The 20,714-nt window shown below is 35.0% G+C and overlaps 1 protein-coding gene across 3 annotated transcripts in view; it reads left to right on the top strand.

The window, feature by feature from the left end:
* The window catches only part of ADGRB3 (adhesion G protein-coupled receptor B3), a 740,902-nt gene that overhangs the window by 695,149 nt on the left and 25,039 nt on the right, over window positions 1-20,714 (top strand). For all 3 annotated transcript variants that reach the window (XM_074398120.1, XM_074398119.1, XM_074398121.1), the window contains 3 exons: window positions 8,163-8,258; window positions 9,716-9,755; window positions 14,744-15,387. In XM_074398120.1, the coding sequence (XP_074254221.1) occupies window positions 8,163-8,258; window positions 9,716-9,755; window positions 14,744-15,387 (780 nt within the window). The remainder of the gene's footprint in view (window positions 1-8,162; window positions 8,259-9,715; window positions 9,756-14,743; window positions 15,388-20,714) is intronic.

Here is a 20,714-nt window from a genome sequence, read left to right as displayed (position 1 = left end):
CATCATCACTGGTAATTAGAGAAACGCAAATCAAAATGACAATGAGATACTATCTCACACCAGTTAGAATGGCGATCATTAAAGTCAAGAAATGACAGATGCTGCAAAGGATGTGGAGAAATAAGAATGCTTTTACATTGTTGGTGGGAGTGTAAACTAATTCCACCATTGTGGAATACAGTGTGGCAATTCCTCAAGGATCTAGAACCAGAAATATCATTTGACCCAGTAATCCTATTCCCAGGTATAAACCCAAAGGATTATAAATCATTCTACTATAAAGATACAGGCACCCGTAGGTTTACTGCAGCACCGTTCACAATAGCAAAGACTTGGAAGCAACCCAAATGCCCATCAATAATAAACTGGATAAAGAAAATGTGACACATATGCACTATGGAATCCTATGCAGCCATAAAAAAGCCATAAAAATACTAAGAGTTCATAAAAAGGACATGGATGAAGCTGGAAAACATCATTCTCAGCAAACTAACACAGGAACAGAAAACCAAACACTGCATGGTCTCACTCAAAAGTGGGAGTGGAACAATGAGGACACATGGACATAGGGAGGGGAATATCACACACCAGGGCCTGACAGGAGTTGGGGTGCTAGGGGAGGAATAGCATTAGGAGAAAGACCTAATGTAGATGACAGGTTGATGGGTGCAGCAAATCACCATGGCACATGTGTACCTGTGTAACAAACCTGCACGTTCTGCACATGCATCCCAAAACTTAAAGTATAATAACAATTTCTTTTAAAAAAAGAATTAAGCAAGATGGTATTTGGTTAAGAGCCTTATCCTTGTCAGCCTGATTCGAAGTTCAAAAAGAAATACACTTCAGATTTTTGTTGTTGTTTTGTTTGTAATAAAATCGGATGTGGGGCCAGGCACAGTGGCTCATGCCTGTAATCCTAGCACTTTATTTGGGAGACAAGATGGAAGGCTTGCTTAAGGCCAGGACATTCAGATCAGCCTGGGCAGCATAATGAGACCCGCATCTCTACAAAATAAATTTAAAAGCATTTAGTTAGGTGTGGTGGTGTGCACCTGTAGTGCCAGCTACTCAGGAGGACAAGGTAGGAGGGTTGCTTGAGCTCAGAAGGTCGTGGCTTCAGTGAGCCATAATTGAGCCACTGCAATCTAGCTTGGGTGACAGAGTGAGGCCTCATCTCTAAAAAGAAAAAAAAAATAGAATGAGGTTCCTTTATGTGGAAGAATGTCTACAGGTATCCAAATAAACCTGGATTTACCAGAACAGAGAATGAGGAGTATAAAAACTGCTTTTAAATAAGAGCATAGTCATGACAGGCAAGGACAATATGGTCATATTCTTACATACCTTTTCAAGAAACCACCAACCTCATTTCACCCAAAAGTTATCCCACTTCTTAAGTAAGGTATAAATTCTAATTCTCCTGCCATATTAAGCTTTCCTGATTTAGCAAAATTGCAATTATATTATGAATATTTACATCAGTCTTGATTTTCACACATGGTTCTTCCAATGCATGCAGAGATTTAAGGGGTTAACAAGAGCATGAAGGCAGGTAGGTGAGATGACATCAGTAAAAAAGTTCAGAAAGAGAGTTCACAACAGAATTGACAAACTCTGGCATGCCTGCCAGGTAGCATCCAACCATGGCTTGCTGTTACCAACAGTTCTGTGGGAGCCTCATACTACCCTCCCAGCTGTCTCCTACCCTGGGTAGCAGCACGGTGTTTCTGTCTATAGTCAAGAAGAGTAGGCTGGGCGCGGTGGCTCACACCTGTAATCCCAGCGCTTTGGGAGGCTGAGGAGGGCAGATCATCTGAGGTCAGGAGTTTGAGACCAGCCTGAACAACATGGTTTTCGTCTCTACTAAAAAATACAACAACAACAAAATTAGCCAGGTGTAGTAGCGGGCACCTGTAGTCCCAGCTACTCAGGAGGCTGAGGCCAAGAATTGCTTGAACCCAGGAGGCGGAGGTTGCAGTGAGCCAAGATCATGCCACTGCACTCCAGCCTGGGCAACAGAGTGAGATTCTATCTCAAAACAACAACAACAAAAAAAAAGATGATTAGGTGGACATAGACATATGGATGGGCAAGTCTCACCTCCCTCTCCTTCCCACTCCTAGGTTGGCCTTACGATGTTGTTAACCTAGTAATAAGAGGTTCATTATGTCTTCAATAAAGCTTCAAACTGAAAACTTGTCTGATTAACTCATTTATTTTTTTATTTAAATCATAAAAGGCTGGAAATTATGGTACAGCATCTTAATTTCTGGCCGGTTGGAAATACTTGTTTTGGTTTATTCCTTCACTTAAACTATCTTATTCTTTGCTCAGTAAGGCAATAGGCTGGCACACTGGAATGAAGACTAGCTTTCAAGTCAACTGACCTGATTCCATTCCCAGCTCTGCTATTTATTATGATGATCTTGAGCAAGTTACTTAAGCTCTATAAGCTTCAAGGTCGTCTTGTATGTCACTGAAATAATGTCTGCCACAAAGAGGGTGGCACGAGACTGGAATGAAATATCACCTGAGAAGGCATGGGATACTGGTGTTTGACTCACAATTTCCCTTTCCTTCCTTTCTATTCTCACGCTGAAAAAGTGCTGCTACCTTTTTTTTTCAGATCATTTATGTGAAATATCATTTAGAGAACCTTGTATGACGTCCTCAAACTGATATAAAAAGTAATTTTAACGTAAAAGGGTGTAACAATTCTAGAGATTAAGTGATAGCTCCTTTAGATATTAAGGGATTCTAATAGAAAGTCCTTGGGACTGAAGTTTGGGTCTGGAGTGCATATTTTTCTCTCATTATATAGTAAATGTCAGACTTTCACTTGTTTATTTCCTTTGCTATGAGCAGCCATTTAATATTTCAATAATATTGTCACTCATAAATCATTCATATCAATTGTCATATCAACTTCCATAATACATATGAAATTGAAGTCATTCATGATTAGATTGTATAGAATTTAATGATTACAAAAAGCTGTTTGCTCAAATATGAAACAATAGTAAAAATGAGATTCAAAAAGTAAGAGGCCATATAAGACTCTCTTCTCCTCTGAAGGAAAAATCAGAAATAATTATAAGAATGTATTTTCCTGATTTAGAATGATCCTCTTGAATAGGAAATTAAGAAAGATTGCTGTAGGTGAAATGGTCTTCTTAAAATTGAAGATTCAGGGTCTGACTTGCTCAGTAGCTAAATACAGAGCCCATTTCAAACTGTGCAGCCTTTTCCTGTGAGGTTTGTCTGAATTGCAACACTGCCAAACATTGCCTGGTGCTCTTCCCTAGCAATCTCTAACTCTGGCACTGGATCCCACAATGACACTCTGCCAGCTGCCTTCAGAGCGAGGACCAATCCAGAAGCTTTCAGCCTGCTGCTGTTGATATGAACTGAATCCTTCTTCTGGTTCAGGAGACCAGAGTGGGACACACCCTTGCAAATCTCTTTGAATTGAAGTCTCATCCAAAAATCCATCAGAGTTTATAGCTGTTTCAGGAGTTTTTAAAGCAACCTCCAGCAGAAGCCAGTCAAGATAACTTTGGAAGTGCATGGATGAATTCTTTTCAGGAGACAACCTTCATAGCTTATTGTTTTTCCTTCACCTTATTTTGTGATGTTTCTGACCTTTCCGTTTTCTTTTTTTTTTCATTTTGCAACATGCCATTAGATTGCCTTAAAGTTTCCTAAATATCCCAATGTTAGTTATATATCATGTTCCTTGCTCCTCCTGCAGATATTTGACCCTATGCCTATCAATTAAGGTGAAAGATCTAATACAGATTATTATAAAAAGAAAAAATTTTGAAGTCTAGATGTAACTGTTCGTTCTATAATTTCTCTTAAATACTGAATTGTTTCCTATTAGTTAGAAAAAAAAAAGCATTTACTGGTATCAAGCAATTTTTTAAATGTTAATTTCATAAGAACTAAAACATGCAATGATTTTAATATCTAATAAGTTTTAAATTTAGTTGTTACCTAAAATGAGTGATTTTCCAAATGGTAAGTCAAACAATAATATTATTGCCAGACATGATAGATGTCACTATTGGCACAGAATATTTCAATATTCTGATTGAGAAAGCAAGATCTAGATTCTATTTCTTTTTTTTTTAATGATTGAATATTTTAATTTTTTTAGTGCCTTTTAGGTTTTGGGGTACATGTGAAGAACATGCAAGATTGTTGCATAGGTACACATATGGCAGTGTGATTTGCTGCCTTCCTTCCCTTCACCTATATCTGGCATTTCTCCCCATGCTCTCTCCCCCCAACTCCCCACCCCCCACTGTCCCTCCCCGATTTCCCCCCAACAGACCCCAGTGTGTAGTGCTCCCCTCCCTGTGTCCATGTGTTCTCATTGTTCAACACCCACCTATGAGTGAGAACATGCAGTGTTTGATTTTCTGCTCTTGTGTCCGTTTGCTGAGAATGATGATTTCCAGGTTCATCCATGTCCCTACAAAGGACACGAAATCATTGTTTTTGATGGCTGCATAATATTCCATGGTGTATATGTGCCACATTTTCCCTGTCCAGTCTATCATCGATGGGCATTTGGGTTGGTTCCACGTCTTTGCTATTGTAAACAGTGCTGCAATGAACATTCGTGTGCATGTGTCCTTATAGTAGAATGATTTATAATCCTTTGGATATATACCCAGTAATGGGATTGCTGGGTCAAATGGGATTTCTATTTTTAGGTCATTGAGGAATCGCCACACTGCCTTCCACAATGGTTGAATTAATTTACATTCCCACCAACAGTGTAAAAGTGTTCCTATTTCTCCACATCCTCTCCAGCATCTGTTGTTTCCAGATTTTTTAATGATCGCCATTCTAACTAGTGTAAGATGGTATCTCAATGTGGTTTTGATTTGCATTTCTCTAATGACCAGTGATGATGAGCATTTTTTCATATGTTTGTTGGCCTCATATATGTCTTCTTTTGTAAAGTGTTGGATCATATCCTTCGCCCACTTTTGAATGGGCTTCTTTCTTGTAAATCTGTTTTAGTTCTTTATAAATTCTGGATATCAGCCCTTTGTCACATGAGTAGACTGCAAAAATTTTTTCCCATTCTGTTGGTTGCTGATCCACTCTACTGACTGTTTCTTTTGCTGTGCAGAACCTGTGGAGTTTGATTAGGTCCCATTTGTCTATTTTGGCTTTTGTTGTCAATGCTTTTGGTGTTTTGGTCATGAAGTCCTTGCCTACACCTATGTCCTGAATGGTTTTGCCTAGATTTTCTTCTAGGTTTCTTTTTTGTGTTTTCTGCTTCTTTAAAATATAAACTTAACTTTTTACAAAAATTCAATTATTCTTCATCAGCACAATTCACATTGATTCACCAAAATTAAACCTCTCTTTACCAGATATAAAATTAAATTAATTATCCAAATGTTTTCAAATAGCTGTGAATGCTTTTTCCAGATAACATCTTGCTTGAAATATTCTCTTCTATAAGAAACATGCACTATGAAATCTAATCTAATCATTCTTTCCTGACAGTGTTGGACAAATATTTAAGACCAATTCGTTCAGATTCCCTCAATACATTTTTAAGATTTAAAAAATAAAATATAATGAAGCATTTGGAATTGAGTAGAATTTCTTCTGTAAATCCTTCTAAATTAGAGGTGTCAGAGGCACTAAAAGTGTCAGAGAACCTAGCACTTAAATTGTGACATTTATGTGACCATTAAAATAACCTTGAATTTACTGGAGAATATTTATGCTTTTTTTGATTTACATTTCTTCTGAATATAATTTAATGATTCACGAAGCTGATGTCATCATTCAGTGTAGCAATACTCTTACTCTATTGTTCTATTTGGAAGTTTGGTAGTGGAAGATAATGATTTTATATGTGTGTGTGTTCTGAAAAGACTTGGATTTCTTTTCCATCTCCTTCAAGCAGTTAAGAGTTGATTTTGAAGAGAACCCCACAGAAATTACATTTCCATATTTCACCGTCAGCCAAAAATATTGACAACTATACTCTGAAGTTCCAAAAATTGGGAGTGGTTAGAAAGGGCCAGTTGAATTAATATTTGAGATTAACAAAATGTTTCACATATTATATATGCTGATTTAGAAATATATTTGATAGAAATCTTCATGAGACAAGCTCTCAGAAGGTACCATTGCTAACACAGTTTATCTTCCTCTGTAAAATGTGTTTCAATAGTTGCCATAAGGCACAAACAGAAAATTAATATGTACCTGTTTTTCTGACATTGGTTTCTATGATTTTTTTTTCTAAAAAAAAAAAAAGATACGCTTTCTTAGTGGTTTCCCCAAATCCAGTATCTGCATAATAGAAAAAGTAATGATCTGACAAATATGAGACTCATTACTAATGTCTCTCTTTAAAACCTACAATGACCTCTTAGTCTAAAAAGGAGGAGCTTGAAAGCCTTCACATCTGAGAAATCTAACTTTGCCTGGTTGTGTTTCCTTCATCAGGAAAAGCTAGATGATTTAGTTGTAAATATTTATTCAGTTCTTCAGGAAAAGATGATCAGACTAGATTTCACCACATCTGTACTTTAACTGATGTGTTTGAAAAAGGAAATAAGGAATTACCTGCTGGGTATCAGGTAATGCATTATTTTTCAAAAAAGTTTTAGCTTTAGAACTATTAGAATAATAGAATGGAAGACAGGTCAGAGAACACTGAATCTATCACCACTCCTTTATTTCACAGATACTAATGGCCATATCTATAGGATTAGAACCAGAGGCAGAGAAATAGAAGCAGACAGAGGTCTCATTATTGAGCCAGTTGGCCAGTCTTTGGTGGTGACTACACTTGGTGTCAGTTTTCAAATCCTGCAATGTGGCAATTTAGGAAAGAGGCTACTAATGACTATGAAATGGGTGAGAGGACAAAGGAGGAAGATAAGCACAACTTAATATGATCAGTTTTGTTTTGGTTTGTTTTTGTCTGGCCAACAGGTATAGTATGAACATCTCACATCAAAATGGTGACAAGATATTTTGCTTCTCAAAAGTGAAGATCTTTATATATTAACCTTAGTAGTCCCTATCATGTTGCTTCAGTATAATAGAGAAAATATCATCTATGCTTTGTTTTTTAATCAAATAAAACAGATTGTATTAAACAAGAAAGAGAAGGTCAGTAATATGAGGTTAGGAAAAACCAAGTAGTGAAATGACTTTGACATTGACTTGGGATAAGTAGTCACTTGTAAAGCTGTCCAACAACAGCTTATGGGGAGCTTGCTAAACCTCTGAAAGTGGAAAGAACAGCCCAATGCTGAGACATTGCAGGAACAGAACAAGTATCAACTACTTTTTGTGTTTGCTATTCAGCTATTTATGTTCCTTGACTCGTTTTACTCTTTTATTATTATTATACTTTAAGTTTTGGGGTTCATGTGCAGAATGTGCAGGTTTGTTACATAGGTATACACATGCCATGGTGATTTGCTTGTTTTTTAATAAAAGAATTACCATAATGTTTTTAGAACTTTGAGATATGTTTGTTCTTCCTTCAGAATTTGATTATGAATGCATATTGAGGAAGTTTGGCTTTGCAGAGTGACTTTTTAATGGCAAGACAGTCCACCAGAAGAAGTGCTGCTCTGTTTCCCTTTTGTTTCATTGTGTTTTGCTTTTATATCAGGGCGCATAGTACTTGAAGTGAAACAAGAAATAGTCCACTCAAAGATTTCTTATGTGATGTATAAAAAGAAACATCCCAAATCAATTTCAGTCAAAAGATCATTGAGTAATCTCATTTTTCACAATATTTAAAGCTGTTAGGAAGATTACATTACACCAAATAGTAAATCCCCTTTCAAAGATACACATATTATTTGTAACAGTGGAATAAATCTGCCTTCTGGCAAGAATTATTAGTGTTGAGCCAAATACAGCTATTTTGATAGCTAAGGAGTTCCCAGCACTTCCCTCTATAGGTTATGGCAAGTGATAAATTTTCGTGGCATACAGAAAAAGTCCAGATACACCAGTATTGATATTAAGAACTAAACAAAATCGGTTTAAGATTCTAAAAGCAATGTTTACCACTGCCTCAGAGATGATTGCCAATATAGACAGTATCTTGTCATTATTAAGAGAGAAGAAAATTAATGTGTTCCCCCTCGCCACAGGTTCAGGATGCATTTAGATGCCGATTGAGAAACTGTCAGGATCCCATCAATGCAGATTCTTCTAGTTCTTTTCCTAATGGGCATGCTCAAATCATGGTGAGTTTTTATTTTTCCTCTGAATGTTAATTAAGTCATGATTTCTCAAGGGAATAAAATAAATCCTTGTTAGTAAAATAATAGCAAAATATCATTTTGAGTGACTTTGGCTTCAGTTCATTACTAGACTGTGAACTCTGATATCAGGTTAAGTATTATCTCCAGATTGTTTCGGAGTCCAGGACTTGTTGGTTCCCTGGGTTGTTGAATGCAGGAGTCCTATACAACACTGAGGAGTATTTTCCTCCTTGCATAGAATAAGGGCTAATGATTTGTGCGTAGGATCATGTGGATGTTTTTTACAGATCAGAACACTATGAACTTACACTTCTAGTCTTAAAGCAGCAGTTCTTGGCCTTAGTGAAACAGTATCATCAGGGGAGCCACGCCACAGACCAATTAAAATCAAAGTCTTGGGAATGGTACCCAGGTATTAGTGATTCCAATATGCAGCCTACGATGAGAACCACTGTCCTAAAGCGTAAGGAGTAGCCACCCTTTTAGTGAAAAATCTGTTATTGTACATGAGCTCTGGATATTATTACAAAGTGTTCTTTAGGCATAACCACTTTGATGTATTTTAGAAATAAGATGAGATTTAAACTGTGTCATTTAAAGAAGAAATTAAATAGGAAAGTTTCATTTTTATATTGTGTTTGATTTACTAGTAAGTTTTTTGAACTAGGCAACAATAAACTAGATGATACATTAGTAACTAAGACTTTACAAAGAATAATTCCTTACTAAAGACAAATAGATACAATATCTCTGATTTAAAATATTAATAGGGAAAGGCATATGATTGGAAGACTTTGATTAAGATGAGATAATTTAATTGTATCATTTTAAAAAAATAATCAATTTGTTTAAAATAAGTTTTAGGAAAATATAAGGTCACAACTAAACCCCTGAAGGTTTTCGACCAGATGAGTATGATTTAATCTTCAATTTTAATTCCTAAACCTGAAAGATTTTTGTCACATTTGAATGAAAATGAATCATTAAAGAGCCTAGTTTAATCTATTTTGACAAAGCTGCAATATAAGATGTTACATTATAAGCAATGTATTCAAATTGAATGTTTTAAAATATCAATAATTATTTAAATATATTCATAATAATTCACATTATGATGTCTTTATTTTGGTTAGAGAATTGCCTTAAAATTCTATCCTTTTAATATATGGTAATCAGTTTCCAGACTGAAAATGACACTAGGTATTATATTGTCTTGTTAAAATTGTATGCTATGTTTCCATTTATTTTATTTAACATTTGGGCTCTAGGAAACACTCGTGAAAACAATCTAATTATGCCTAGAGAAACTTTCTTTGCACAAAACAATAAACTGGTACTGCCAAGTTAGATAACTGTAAACTTCAGATAATCTGATTAGTAAAAGACACTTGAGGTCTTCATTAAATGATGGTTCTATGTCTTATTATTTCTTGTTACAGACAGACTTTGAAAAGGATGTAGACATTGCTTGCCGATCAGGTAAGAATATTTAGATTTTGAAAATCTAATCAGTAGGGATGTTAAGTCATTTCTATAGATTTTAATTTTAAAGAAAATGCTGCGGTTTACATATCGCACAGTGTTCTGTGAAAGGGCTGTATATGTAAGCCCCAAATGCCAAAGGAGCTGAGAAACCAAAGAATGAGGCAGAAAAATCCAGTTGTCAGTAAAAGGTGGTATATTAGGGAATTTACAGACAGGAGTGTAGTGTTGAAAGCAACAAGACAGATAGATCCTCACACAGTTACTCTTCAGACTCAGAGTTTATATACCATAGGGAAAGGGGATACATGCTGTATAGAGACAATTAAAGGCGACCCTCCAGAATGGGCAAAAGTGCTATGTGCCTCATATCCTATAATTTGTGCAATAACATCAAAGTTGCTTTGATCTAAAGGCAAAATTTGTAGTGAGTACATGTTCTTACATTAAGCACAGTAAATATAGTAAGAATCAGGAGGCATTCACAGGACTGGTGTTAATCAGAAATCAATATAGTGGATTAGCATTCAAGATGAAGTCACTTTGGTCTCCATATTTATGTTTATGTATAAATATAATCCCTAAAATGGAAGGACTGTAGGAACAGAAGTGTGTTTGTGAATGAAGAAGGATTAAAAAAAAAAGAACAAGAGAAATGATAGGAAAACTGAGAATGGTTCATTGAAAACACCATGAGAGAAGAAAAACTTTAACATGAAGACATAAGACTTCCATTCCACCAAGTAATGGTTGTTGGGTGTAAGGCCAGTCAAGTTAACCTCTCTGTGCCTCTGTTTTATCATGTATGGATTATGGGTTATTGTCAAGAGGAAACAGCATTGTCTGTATGTGTGTTAAGGTTGCTGTGGTTTTAATTTTAGAAAGGATCAAGAGAAACTATGCAGCATGTCCTCTTAGAGTGCTTGGATCCCATAGTCTCCCAGCCTGTGGCTAAATTCTCACCAGAGTAGGTGGCTCAATAGTTTTAAAGGAAACTACATGTCCAATTTTGGGAGATAGTTCCAATTGCTGGAAAATGGTCCTTTGTAGGAACACAATATGCCTCATTTTGACTTTTTATTTGTTGATCTTCGTGCTGCCTTTTCAAACAACAGTGGATATCTACTTCACCTAACTATGCAAATATTTTAAAGTAATTATCATTTGGCCCAATCCAAGTCTTTTTTCTCCAGATTAAACAAGCCTTGTTTCATCATTCGTTTCTTACAGTATTCTCTGAGGCAGGATGCCCAAGGTAGCCTCCAAATTATCAATAATTTAATTGTAAATTATGGTGCACAAATATATACCTGATCACCTAGCATTTATCACACTGGGCTCTTTACTTACATTAAGGCTATCTACATTTTCATATGACTTCTGTTTCAGTACTAGTGTCAACTTACCTGAAATTCCTAAGACTTTTTGTAGGAACTGCCAGGGCTTCCCCAGTCTAATCTAATATGTAAAGGTTTTGGTTTTTGTTTTTTGGTTTTGTTTTGTTTTGTTTTGTTTTGAAAAAGAAATTTGGCTTTTACATTTATGTCTATTTGCTATTATTTTACTAATTTCAGGTTAGCATAGTATCCCTCTCCATTGTTTGGTGACTGAAAGTTTGGTAAGAATACCTTCTAAGTCTTAGTTCAAACTGTAGTTAAAAGAGTGGAATCGCATGAAACCTAGTAGAGAAATCTGCTGTATTCAATAAGGCACCCCTTATCTGCCAGCAGACTTCCTCTACATGAAGTTTTCAAAATCATTAAACATCACTAAACATCTGTGCAGAATCTCAAATCTTGTCATAATCATAAGAATATGAGAGACTCATCTCATATTCTCATTCCTGGATTGAATCCAAATACTCTAAGTAGAGTATGGTCATAGCAGAGCAGTAAGGTAACTATCATGATCCGGCAACCCACGGTGGATCTGTGCCGGGCATTAGAAATCACCATTTCCCGTTGAAAATCTAACAAAATATTGCCAGGATGCACTCTCACTAGTGTTTGGTTTCCAGAATTGATCATTTTCCTTTTTTGGATAATTGATATAATATTGTCACTTTGCTCCATCCACCTGCCATAATTTCTCAAAGTCACCAGCCATGGTGCCAACTTCCACATCTATGTTCCAAGATGGAATGTGATTTGTCCAGGTTTAGATGCTTGAATTTATTTACAATGATTAGGTATTCATTTAATTCCTAACCTTCCACCTTCAGTGTTGTTTCCTTTCAGCCTCATTTGGTGTACCCTTTACAGTTCTCCTCGATAGAGAAGCAATATACTGTAAAAGCAAACAGTTTTGTCTTTTCTTTAACAGCTGTAACATTAAACCAGTGGTTGTCAAAAGGTGGTCCCTAGACTATCAGTGTTAGCATCACCTGAGAATTTATTAGAAATGCATATTTTGAGGCACTAACCCAAGCCTTTTGGGTCAGAAACTGGTGACTGGGGTACAGGAACTAGTATAAGCCATCCAGATAATTTTGATGCGTGCTAAATTTTAAGTACTACAGTATTTGTTCATCCTCCCCAAGCTGTGACCTCATCTCTGCAGTATTTATCTTGTTCTTTTTCATTAAGTTACATATTTTTCCTAGGCCTCATTATATGGTGGGATTTAGCATCCTAATGTAGGCCAGTTCCACTATTTTATTAGAAAATAATTTTTGTACTGTTTTCATTTTCTGTTTTTGTTATTGGTGCCCTTTTCAGCTGAGCCTAATAGGAGCTTTCTTCTGAGTTTAGCTGGAGATGTCAGTCTATGTTGAAGTATATTCAATTAAAAAAATCTCAATTCGTGAACTCTGAATAATCTTTCTCATGCCAAATATTTAGGTGCTTTGTCTGAAGTTTGTGTTTTACTACTTGATTAATTTCTCTTGAAAGTTCCATCAATTTAACATTATGTTTTCATGTGTAGGTGGTGTGATTTGTTTATGATGTATATTCAAAACTTGGATAAACATTTTAAGTAAGTCTAAGAGGCAGGCATTTCTCTTGTATAGATTAGCCACTACTGCATAGGAAGAATTATCTTTTTTTACATTGTGTGTGTGTGTGTGTGTGTGTATGTATTTAAATGTTCAAACACAATTATGTCATTTGATTAAAATGTGCTGACTGTAACTATAAATCATATTATATTTATACTTAATTTATCTTGTACAAATTTAAATTGTAAAGTCAATACATAATACCAAGACTTCCTTTATAGTTTTTAAATAAAAGTTTAAACTTGTCTATATATTTTAATGAAATAAGATAGGTTTCCATAATTTATGTTTAAATTTTACTGCTATAAATTTTGGAATTATTATTATATAGAATTAAGGGTTAAAAGTGTTCCTCACTGAATTTGGAGATTTTTTTAAGTATTTATTTACAATACCATTAAATCACTGCAATATCATTAAATTTAACATGCTTTGCCCCTTATTATTGCCATGTATCATTACTCCTGGAAATTATAATTATTGATCTATTATTTTAAGAGGTTTGGAAGTAACTTTTTTAAACTTAATTATTCTACTTTTTATTATGTATAATAGTTTAATACATAAAAAGGCATAACCAAATTGTTAAAGATGTAAATTTAACATGATTTTTTCTAACACAGACAATAATACAATAACTAGATACGATATCTTTCAAGATAACAGATATTACATGAATGATTCATGTTTTGAAATCATTTTAAAGTCTTGTTTCTCTGTAATAGGGAAAGACATTTATAATCTATTTTTCAACCTCTACTTTAATGCCTAATTATGATTCTATTTGAAAATTCAGTATATCTGAACTTTCAGATAGGAAAAAATCAGTATATCTGAAACTTTTTATGAAGAGACAATAAACCAGATTTTTACAGTCATCTATGCCTAATGAAATTTTAAGTGATGACTGCTCTGCTTTGTAGGTAGATTAGCACCAGATGCGCATGTTGAACCAACTTCACACAGTGCTGTTCTGTGTGCTTTCAATTCCAGTTACAAGAATAAGTCTTCAGAATTTTATTCATTTGTACCCTCAGAACTGACAATTGTTCATAAGTAAGCATGCTTTGTGTTATTCTGCCCTATTATCCTAAAAACATGGCATTCTTTTTATACAGAGGCAAAAAGAGAAAAAAATCCTAAAATGTATTTTAATAAAGAATATTTACTCTTTTGTTGATTGTTTTTGCATTTTTGTTTTGTCTCCTTTCATAGTACAAGTTATGATAGACTTTTTTTCCCCCTAAATCATTATTTTTAGGCTTAAAATGGAACAAAGATTTTGGAGGCTCATAGTGTTTTTTTCTTAAACTCAGCTGGCAAGTTTAATAAGGGCATTCCAGCATATAAATTAATTTTTAATTTTCTTTCTTCTACATAAAACTGAATATGATAAATACTTTTGAATACTGTATCCACCTTGACCATATGGACTTAAATGGAAAAGTCCTCATTAATTTTCAATATGCATAATTTTTGGAGGGATTTCTTATTGAGTAGGATGAAGTTCCCATAATTATCCCTTCAAGAAGCATTTTAATGAGCATAACTTCTAGAAAACTTTAGAGGGAAAGTCATTAAGAATAAATCACATCTGTGTGAATATATTTATAATTCTACAAAAATCCTTTGGAGCAGATTGATGAAGAAAACTTCTCTGGTAATCTCTTATTTCCCTGAAAAGTTATACAAAGTTGTTTAAGGACTGGGCACTAAGATTTTTGAAAGCCCATTAATCAACTTTCAGATGTGCTTTAGCTATGGGCTACCTGAGAGCTATGAGAGTGTAACAGAATCAATAAACAGTGATTGAGTAATCTCTGGACCATGTCCAAACAAATAGATACGTAATTTTAAAAACATATCTCTTTAATAACGTGTTTAATACAGAAACATTGTTTACTAGACAGAGAGACAACAGAATATAATAATGAAAAATGAGCACACACTAACTCTCCTTCTTCAACTTTTACATTCCTACTCATAGTTCTTCATAAGGATATTGGTCCTTGCCGAGCAGCCACAATAACGGGAACACTCTCTAGGATTTCTCTAAATGATGATGAAGAAGAAAAAGGAACAAACCCTGAAGGACTAAGCTATTCAACATTGCCTGGAAATGTCATTTCCAAAGTCATCATCCAGCAACCCACAGGTCTGCACATGCCCATGAGTATGAATGAGCTTAGCAATCAATGTCTGAAAAAAGAAAATAGTGAACTGCGGAGAACTGTGTACTTGTGTACGGATGATAATTTGAGAGGGGCTGACATGGACATAGTCCATCCTCAAGAAAGAATGATGGAAAGTGACTATATTGTGATGCCCAGAAGTTCTGTAAATAACCAGCCATCAATGAAAGAAGAAAGCAAAATGAATATTGCCATGGAAACCTTGCCGCATGAAAGGCTATTGCACTACAAAGTAAACCCTGAATTCAATATGAATCCCCCTGTAATGGACCAGTTCAGTATGAACTTAGAGCAACATCTTGCACCCCAGGAACATATGCAGAGTTTGCCCTTTGAACCTCGCACAGCTGTGAAGAATTTCATGGCCTCTGAGTTGGATGATAATGCAGGACTATCAAGAAGTGAAACTGGATCGACAATATCAATGAGTTCTTTAGAGGTGAGCCACAGAAGATTACATTTTTCCTTGATAGTTGAAATATGAATAAATAGAGTTATTGATTGATTGACTGAGGTGACACTGGTGTTGGCGGAGAAGATTCACGTTAGCTTTTGCAGTTATGTATCACAGGAAAATTTCTGGCTATTGAGATTAAGTCTCAATATAGGGTTTTCTCAGTAGTGCATTATAATCCCCTTATTCAAGATTATCTTTTAAAAATGAAGCCATTACATTTAAAAAGATACTAATCTGTCATCATGGGAACTAAGTTAGGCACTCATTAAAATAAAAAATTAACAGATGATTCTTCTGATGTTTCTCAGGTACCACAGGTCCTTTTGGTGCATAGTGTCTACGTGGCATTACAAACTTAAACTGAGATCTGCATTTTCTGTGTAACAACACCTGTCAAAAATAACAACATTGAAATATCACTAAATGTAATTGAATATAATTACCATTATACTGATGATTAATTATTATTACAGATCAATATCTTTGAGAGTAAATATTTTGCTCTTCTTTTACAGAATAATGACCATTAAAATTTTTAATCTTAGACTGAGTTGTCAGAAAGAATGTAATCTGAGCATACTAACAGTCAGGATTCTGAGGTCCAACCACATGGCCTTTATGCTTCATAAGGCCACCAAAAGTAGAGTAAACTCCTCACAGCTTTCCTGGTCATACAGTGAAAAATAGCTATAAACCTGAAGCTGATACACACACACACACACACACACACACACACACACACACACACACACTATGCAATACATGAATTTGTTTTAGTATAATAGATTATTATATAAAACACTATCTACAGAAAGGGACTATAATTAGTTGTCTGCCCTTTCCATCAGAGTTATGCTGGTAATTGTATGTTCGAGTGTCCAAAAGTTCCCAGAGGCAACTGTTTCATGCTTCTTCCCAAAGCCATTTCTCCCACTAGATCAAAATGAAGAAGCATTCTAAGAGGCTTTAAAAATTTGATGAATAGGGTAATTTTCAGGGTTTTTCCAACTGGATTGAGAAAATTCTAGACAACAAATGGTAATGTGAATAGAATCTAATATAAGTCTCTAAGTTCTAGATCAACCTCAAACTGAATAGTGCTTCTGAGGATAACTAGGTCAGAATAATTCTTCAGAACCAAAGGCACAGATAGGGGTAGTGAAGCCAAGTTCAACTCCAAGGTGACCGGAACTCCCTTTTAAACAAAAGCATTTCATCCATCTGAACAGAATAGCTACTGTTTTTCTGTTTGTAACTTGCATATCCCAGAGACGACCAGGTTTCTAATAATGACCATATAAGAACAAAGTACAAAATACTTGTGCAAAATCTTAAGTTTTTAAAAGGATTTTCAGTGAGTTTGTACATAATAACATAACATGATAAGTAATCATAATGACCATATGGAAGTTTTCTGTATAGTATGGCTCTTTTAAATGTGATCAAGGGGATTGAATGGAATTGCATGAAAATATTTTGCTTGTTACAAAAATGTTTTACATGTAAAAGCCTAAAAACTTTGCTGGATTGATATTGTACAGGTTATCGGTGCTTGAAAAATGGACTGTATTTCCCAGAACTGCTTTGTTCAGTTTGTAATTTTTCCAAATTTCCATATCCTTATTATTAAGTGTAAGTATTATGTATAGCAGTGATTTAGCCAAAAGATCTGCATTTAAATTACTTTGGGATCACAAGACTTACATCTTGAAAAGGAAGAAAATTCAGAATGAAAATTTGGTTCTTCATTTTCATTCTTTAAATGAGTTTAATAGTAACTGCTTAGGGTGACTATTTTATGAGATAGCAGAAAGAGAATATATAGATGTGGGAATGAATAATAAAAATTAACATTTATATGGCATCTTTCATTAGCAGATCCTCAAATCACTTTAAAAACAGAGTTAATCTTCACAATACCTCCATGCAATGGATAAGTTGTTATAATCTTCAAAGTAGAGTCATTTGTTCAAGGTTATAGAGCAAGTGCATAGCAAATCTAGGAATAAAATCTTTCTTTCTTGACCAATGTTATGCCATCTAGAAGAGCCAGTAATGAGCATGAATATTCACATGAAGGTAACTTTAAAGTTCTTTCTAGTCCTTGACAGGCATTTGGTCTTATGATAAATAAAGACATGAAATGGGTAAAGTCTTTGTCGTTTAAGTTGTACAACTAACATAGTTTGGAAATGGGACTGTGTTCATGAAGATAAAGTTGGTGGTCTGGCTTTCTTCTTGGGCAGCATGATCCACTGTCAAGTAGAATTATCAGATCTGCTAGATTGTATATGCAGGGTCAGCTGGTGAGGGAGATGATATTCTGACAATAATTTTAAAAAGCAGAAAAATGACCTGAGTTTCTACATGGACAGTGGTATCAACAGTAGGTAGGAGGTGTCTTGAGTCTTAGAAGATAATGTAAAGAAGAAAATAGTAAATAATGTGGATAACATGAGGCCTAAGCAATAGAACAATTTAAGTCTTTTCTCCCTCTAAGTAAGAAGGAAGATTAAAGCCATAGGAACATCCAGCCTGGGCAGCTGGCACAGCAGAGGATGGCCAGGATCCTCAGGATTCTTTCAAGGATATAATATAAAGATGCTCACATTTTTATCTCCAGAGGAGTCAGTTTTCACAAACTGCCGATGTGGAAAGTACTGAAGGGAAGGAAAGAATAGGGTAAAAACTACCAGTTGTAGAATAGAATGTGATAGAAAGTGCAAAAGAGGAAAAGCAAGAGTTGAGAGAGAAAAAAATAAAGCCAAAAAGACTTGAGTGGGTGAGTGGGTGGAAGTATTTATTCAAATAAGCAAGAAGCAACAAAGGAGGAGGCTCCCCAACCCCGAAGTCAGTGGCAGCAGGAAAGGTACCAGCCTTCATGGGAGTTTGTTCAGCTAACCCCCAATTACTGGGTATAAAAAGTTTAATAAATTCATGATGTTTCTTGGCATAAAAACATATCTAGATTTTTCTCTCAGTCTAATAGTACCTTGTTTCTTTCTTTCTTGTGATATGTTCTTTCTAACTGTAGTCATTTCCAAATGAACTTGTTGAGCCCTTCTGAAAACTTTAGATATAGAGCTGCCCCAATTATGGAATAATTGCAATACTAAAATAGATTTTCACAACAATGGCTCCAGCCCTAAACATCCTCTGACTGCTTTGCTTATGGTTAAGAGGAGTGATATTGTCATCAGCACTTTAGTCATTCACCTTCAATTAACAAACACGATGTGATGAGTACATGGCAATATACAAAGCAAAACAATAGCAACAACAAAAACCACACTAAGATTTTGCTTTTGAGCAAGAGGGAACAAAAGAGGTATGATGGTTCTCAAGCACTTGAGGACTATAAAATCTAATTTAAACCTTGGATTATTGTTCTATTTAGTTATTTCCTGAAAAATTATAGTTGTATAATTGTAGGGAGACAGGTCAGTATTTGTTCTGAATTGTCAGATTTAAATAGTAAGCGTTTTTTCATTCAAGAGTCTTTCCAACTTATATGCACATCTTGGACCTGTTTAGCACATGGTCCATTCTTCACTCTTTTCCCTGTGTCATTCAAGGGTTAATTCAGGTTCTTGAGTCACGGCTTTTGGCTGGGTTCTGCCAAAAGGAAACATTGGTAAGAGATTAGAGGTTAAGGAAAAGAGGGAAACCTGGGGTCTTTCTCCCCTATTCTTTCTGGTTTTGGAAGCACCTTCTATGTCTTTGGTGTAGCTCCCACAGTGCTTCCAGTTTATGCCAGGGGCTCCAACCCCTGGGCTGAAGCCACCCCGCACTCCCTTTTATTTGTCCAGCCTCAGAGGTTTATTGACCTCTTCTGCTGATCCCTGGATTACTACATGGTCCCCATGTGGCTTCTCAGTTCTCTATCATTTGAATTTTTGTGGACCATCTTGCTGAAATGTAAACACCTTATGTGGTTTTCCTATGCTTAATTTTTCTTATTAATAAAAATACTTAATGACTGATAAGAGTTAGTACATTATAAAATTGTTATCTAAAATAGAAGGTTTTGATGCTCTAGCTTGTCTATTTATGTATAAACTTACCTATATATCTGAAAATAAGTCTTTCTCAATTTGTAATGGGCTGAAAGAGACACCATTCTAGATTAAATTTGTATACACCAGTTTTTCTTTGGGCATGAATTATAGAGCTCTCAGCATAATGGTTTTTAAAGGTAAAATATTTTAGCAATAATATCAAATTGTAGGTGCCTCCCTTACAGTGGTTGTGAGGATCAAAATTAATGTACATGAAAACCCTTTGAAATTGTAAGAAGCACTTTAGATATAAGATTATGTTATTATTATGTCATTACTGTTATGTCCTGAATTTCTGCAAAGAAGCTTGAATGCTGAATTAAATCAATAGTCAGGGTATTAGACAAAATGTTATGGCCTTACTTCAGAACTAGGACACTCTGTCACTAACCAAAACCACTATCAAACTGACCATGTGCAGAAACGACATTTTTTTTTTTTTACATTTTTTTCTGATGTAAGTGTGGTTAAAGGAAGACCTGTCCTTTTTTATTGCTTTGCTTTTACTCTTGGATTACAGAATTTTGTCTTTCATGCAGGCATACAAACAAAATTAGCTTGAATGAAAGTCATTTTTAAAAATTAATTATTCTCAGATATCATTTCCACAGCTATTTTTAATGGATTTGCTATCAGAGCTTTCTCCTTGCAAGTAGGTTTATTGCTCACTTTATAATAGAAATTTTAATGGCAGTCATATTGCCATTCATTAGTCAGTGGAATTTATTACTTGCTATGAATCTTCTAGTATCTTGTCCGGCTTAATTTGCAGTGACAAAAACAATGAAGTATTCCCTTTGAGAAATTATTCATCATTCTACAAGATTTAGATGTGGAGAAATACCTCTATGCATACATTCACTGGATATTCCTTTGAGTAGCTTTATATTGTTGTACATTTTCTTACTTTTAAATCATCCTAAAGAATTTCTCCTTTCTATTAGTGATAAGCCTGCCTTCTTGTAAATTGCCTTGATTCTCTTAGCTGTCAGTTGACCTACTCATAATGGTTTTCTTTGTGTGTTTAGTCTACCTGCTTAACCAGATTCTCTCAGAGTATGCCCAAGAAAAGCAACAGCAAAACAAAAATTAAAAGTCAAATTGTTTTGAGTATCTTTGGCTGTTATCGTGCAGCTCCTTTAATCATTTGCCAGTAATATTATTAATGTCTCCTATTGTGCTATGGCCTTTGCTAGATGCTTTGGATATAAATGTAATCAACATAGACATGGAACTTGCCCCTATGGAGAA

This window comes from Saimiri boliviensis, chromosome 4, assembly GCF_048565385.1.
Source record: "Saimiri boliviensis isolate mSaiBol1 chromosome 4, mSaiBol1.pri, whole genome shotgun sequence".
Lineage (NCBI taxonomy): Eukaryota > Metazoa > Chordata > Mammalia > Primates > Cebidae > Saimiri > Saimiri boliviensis.
The sequence above is the reverse complement of the archived record's forward strand: the minus strand, read 5'-3'. Positions and strand labels throughout refer to the sequence as shown.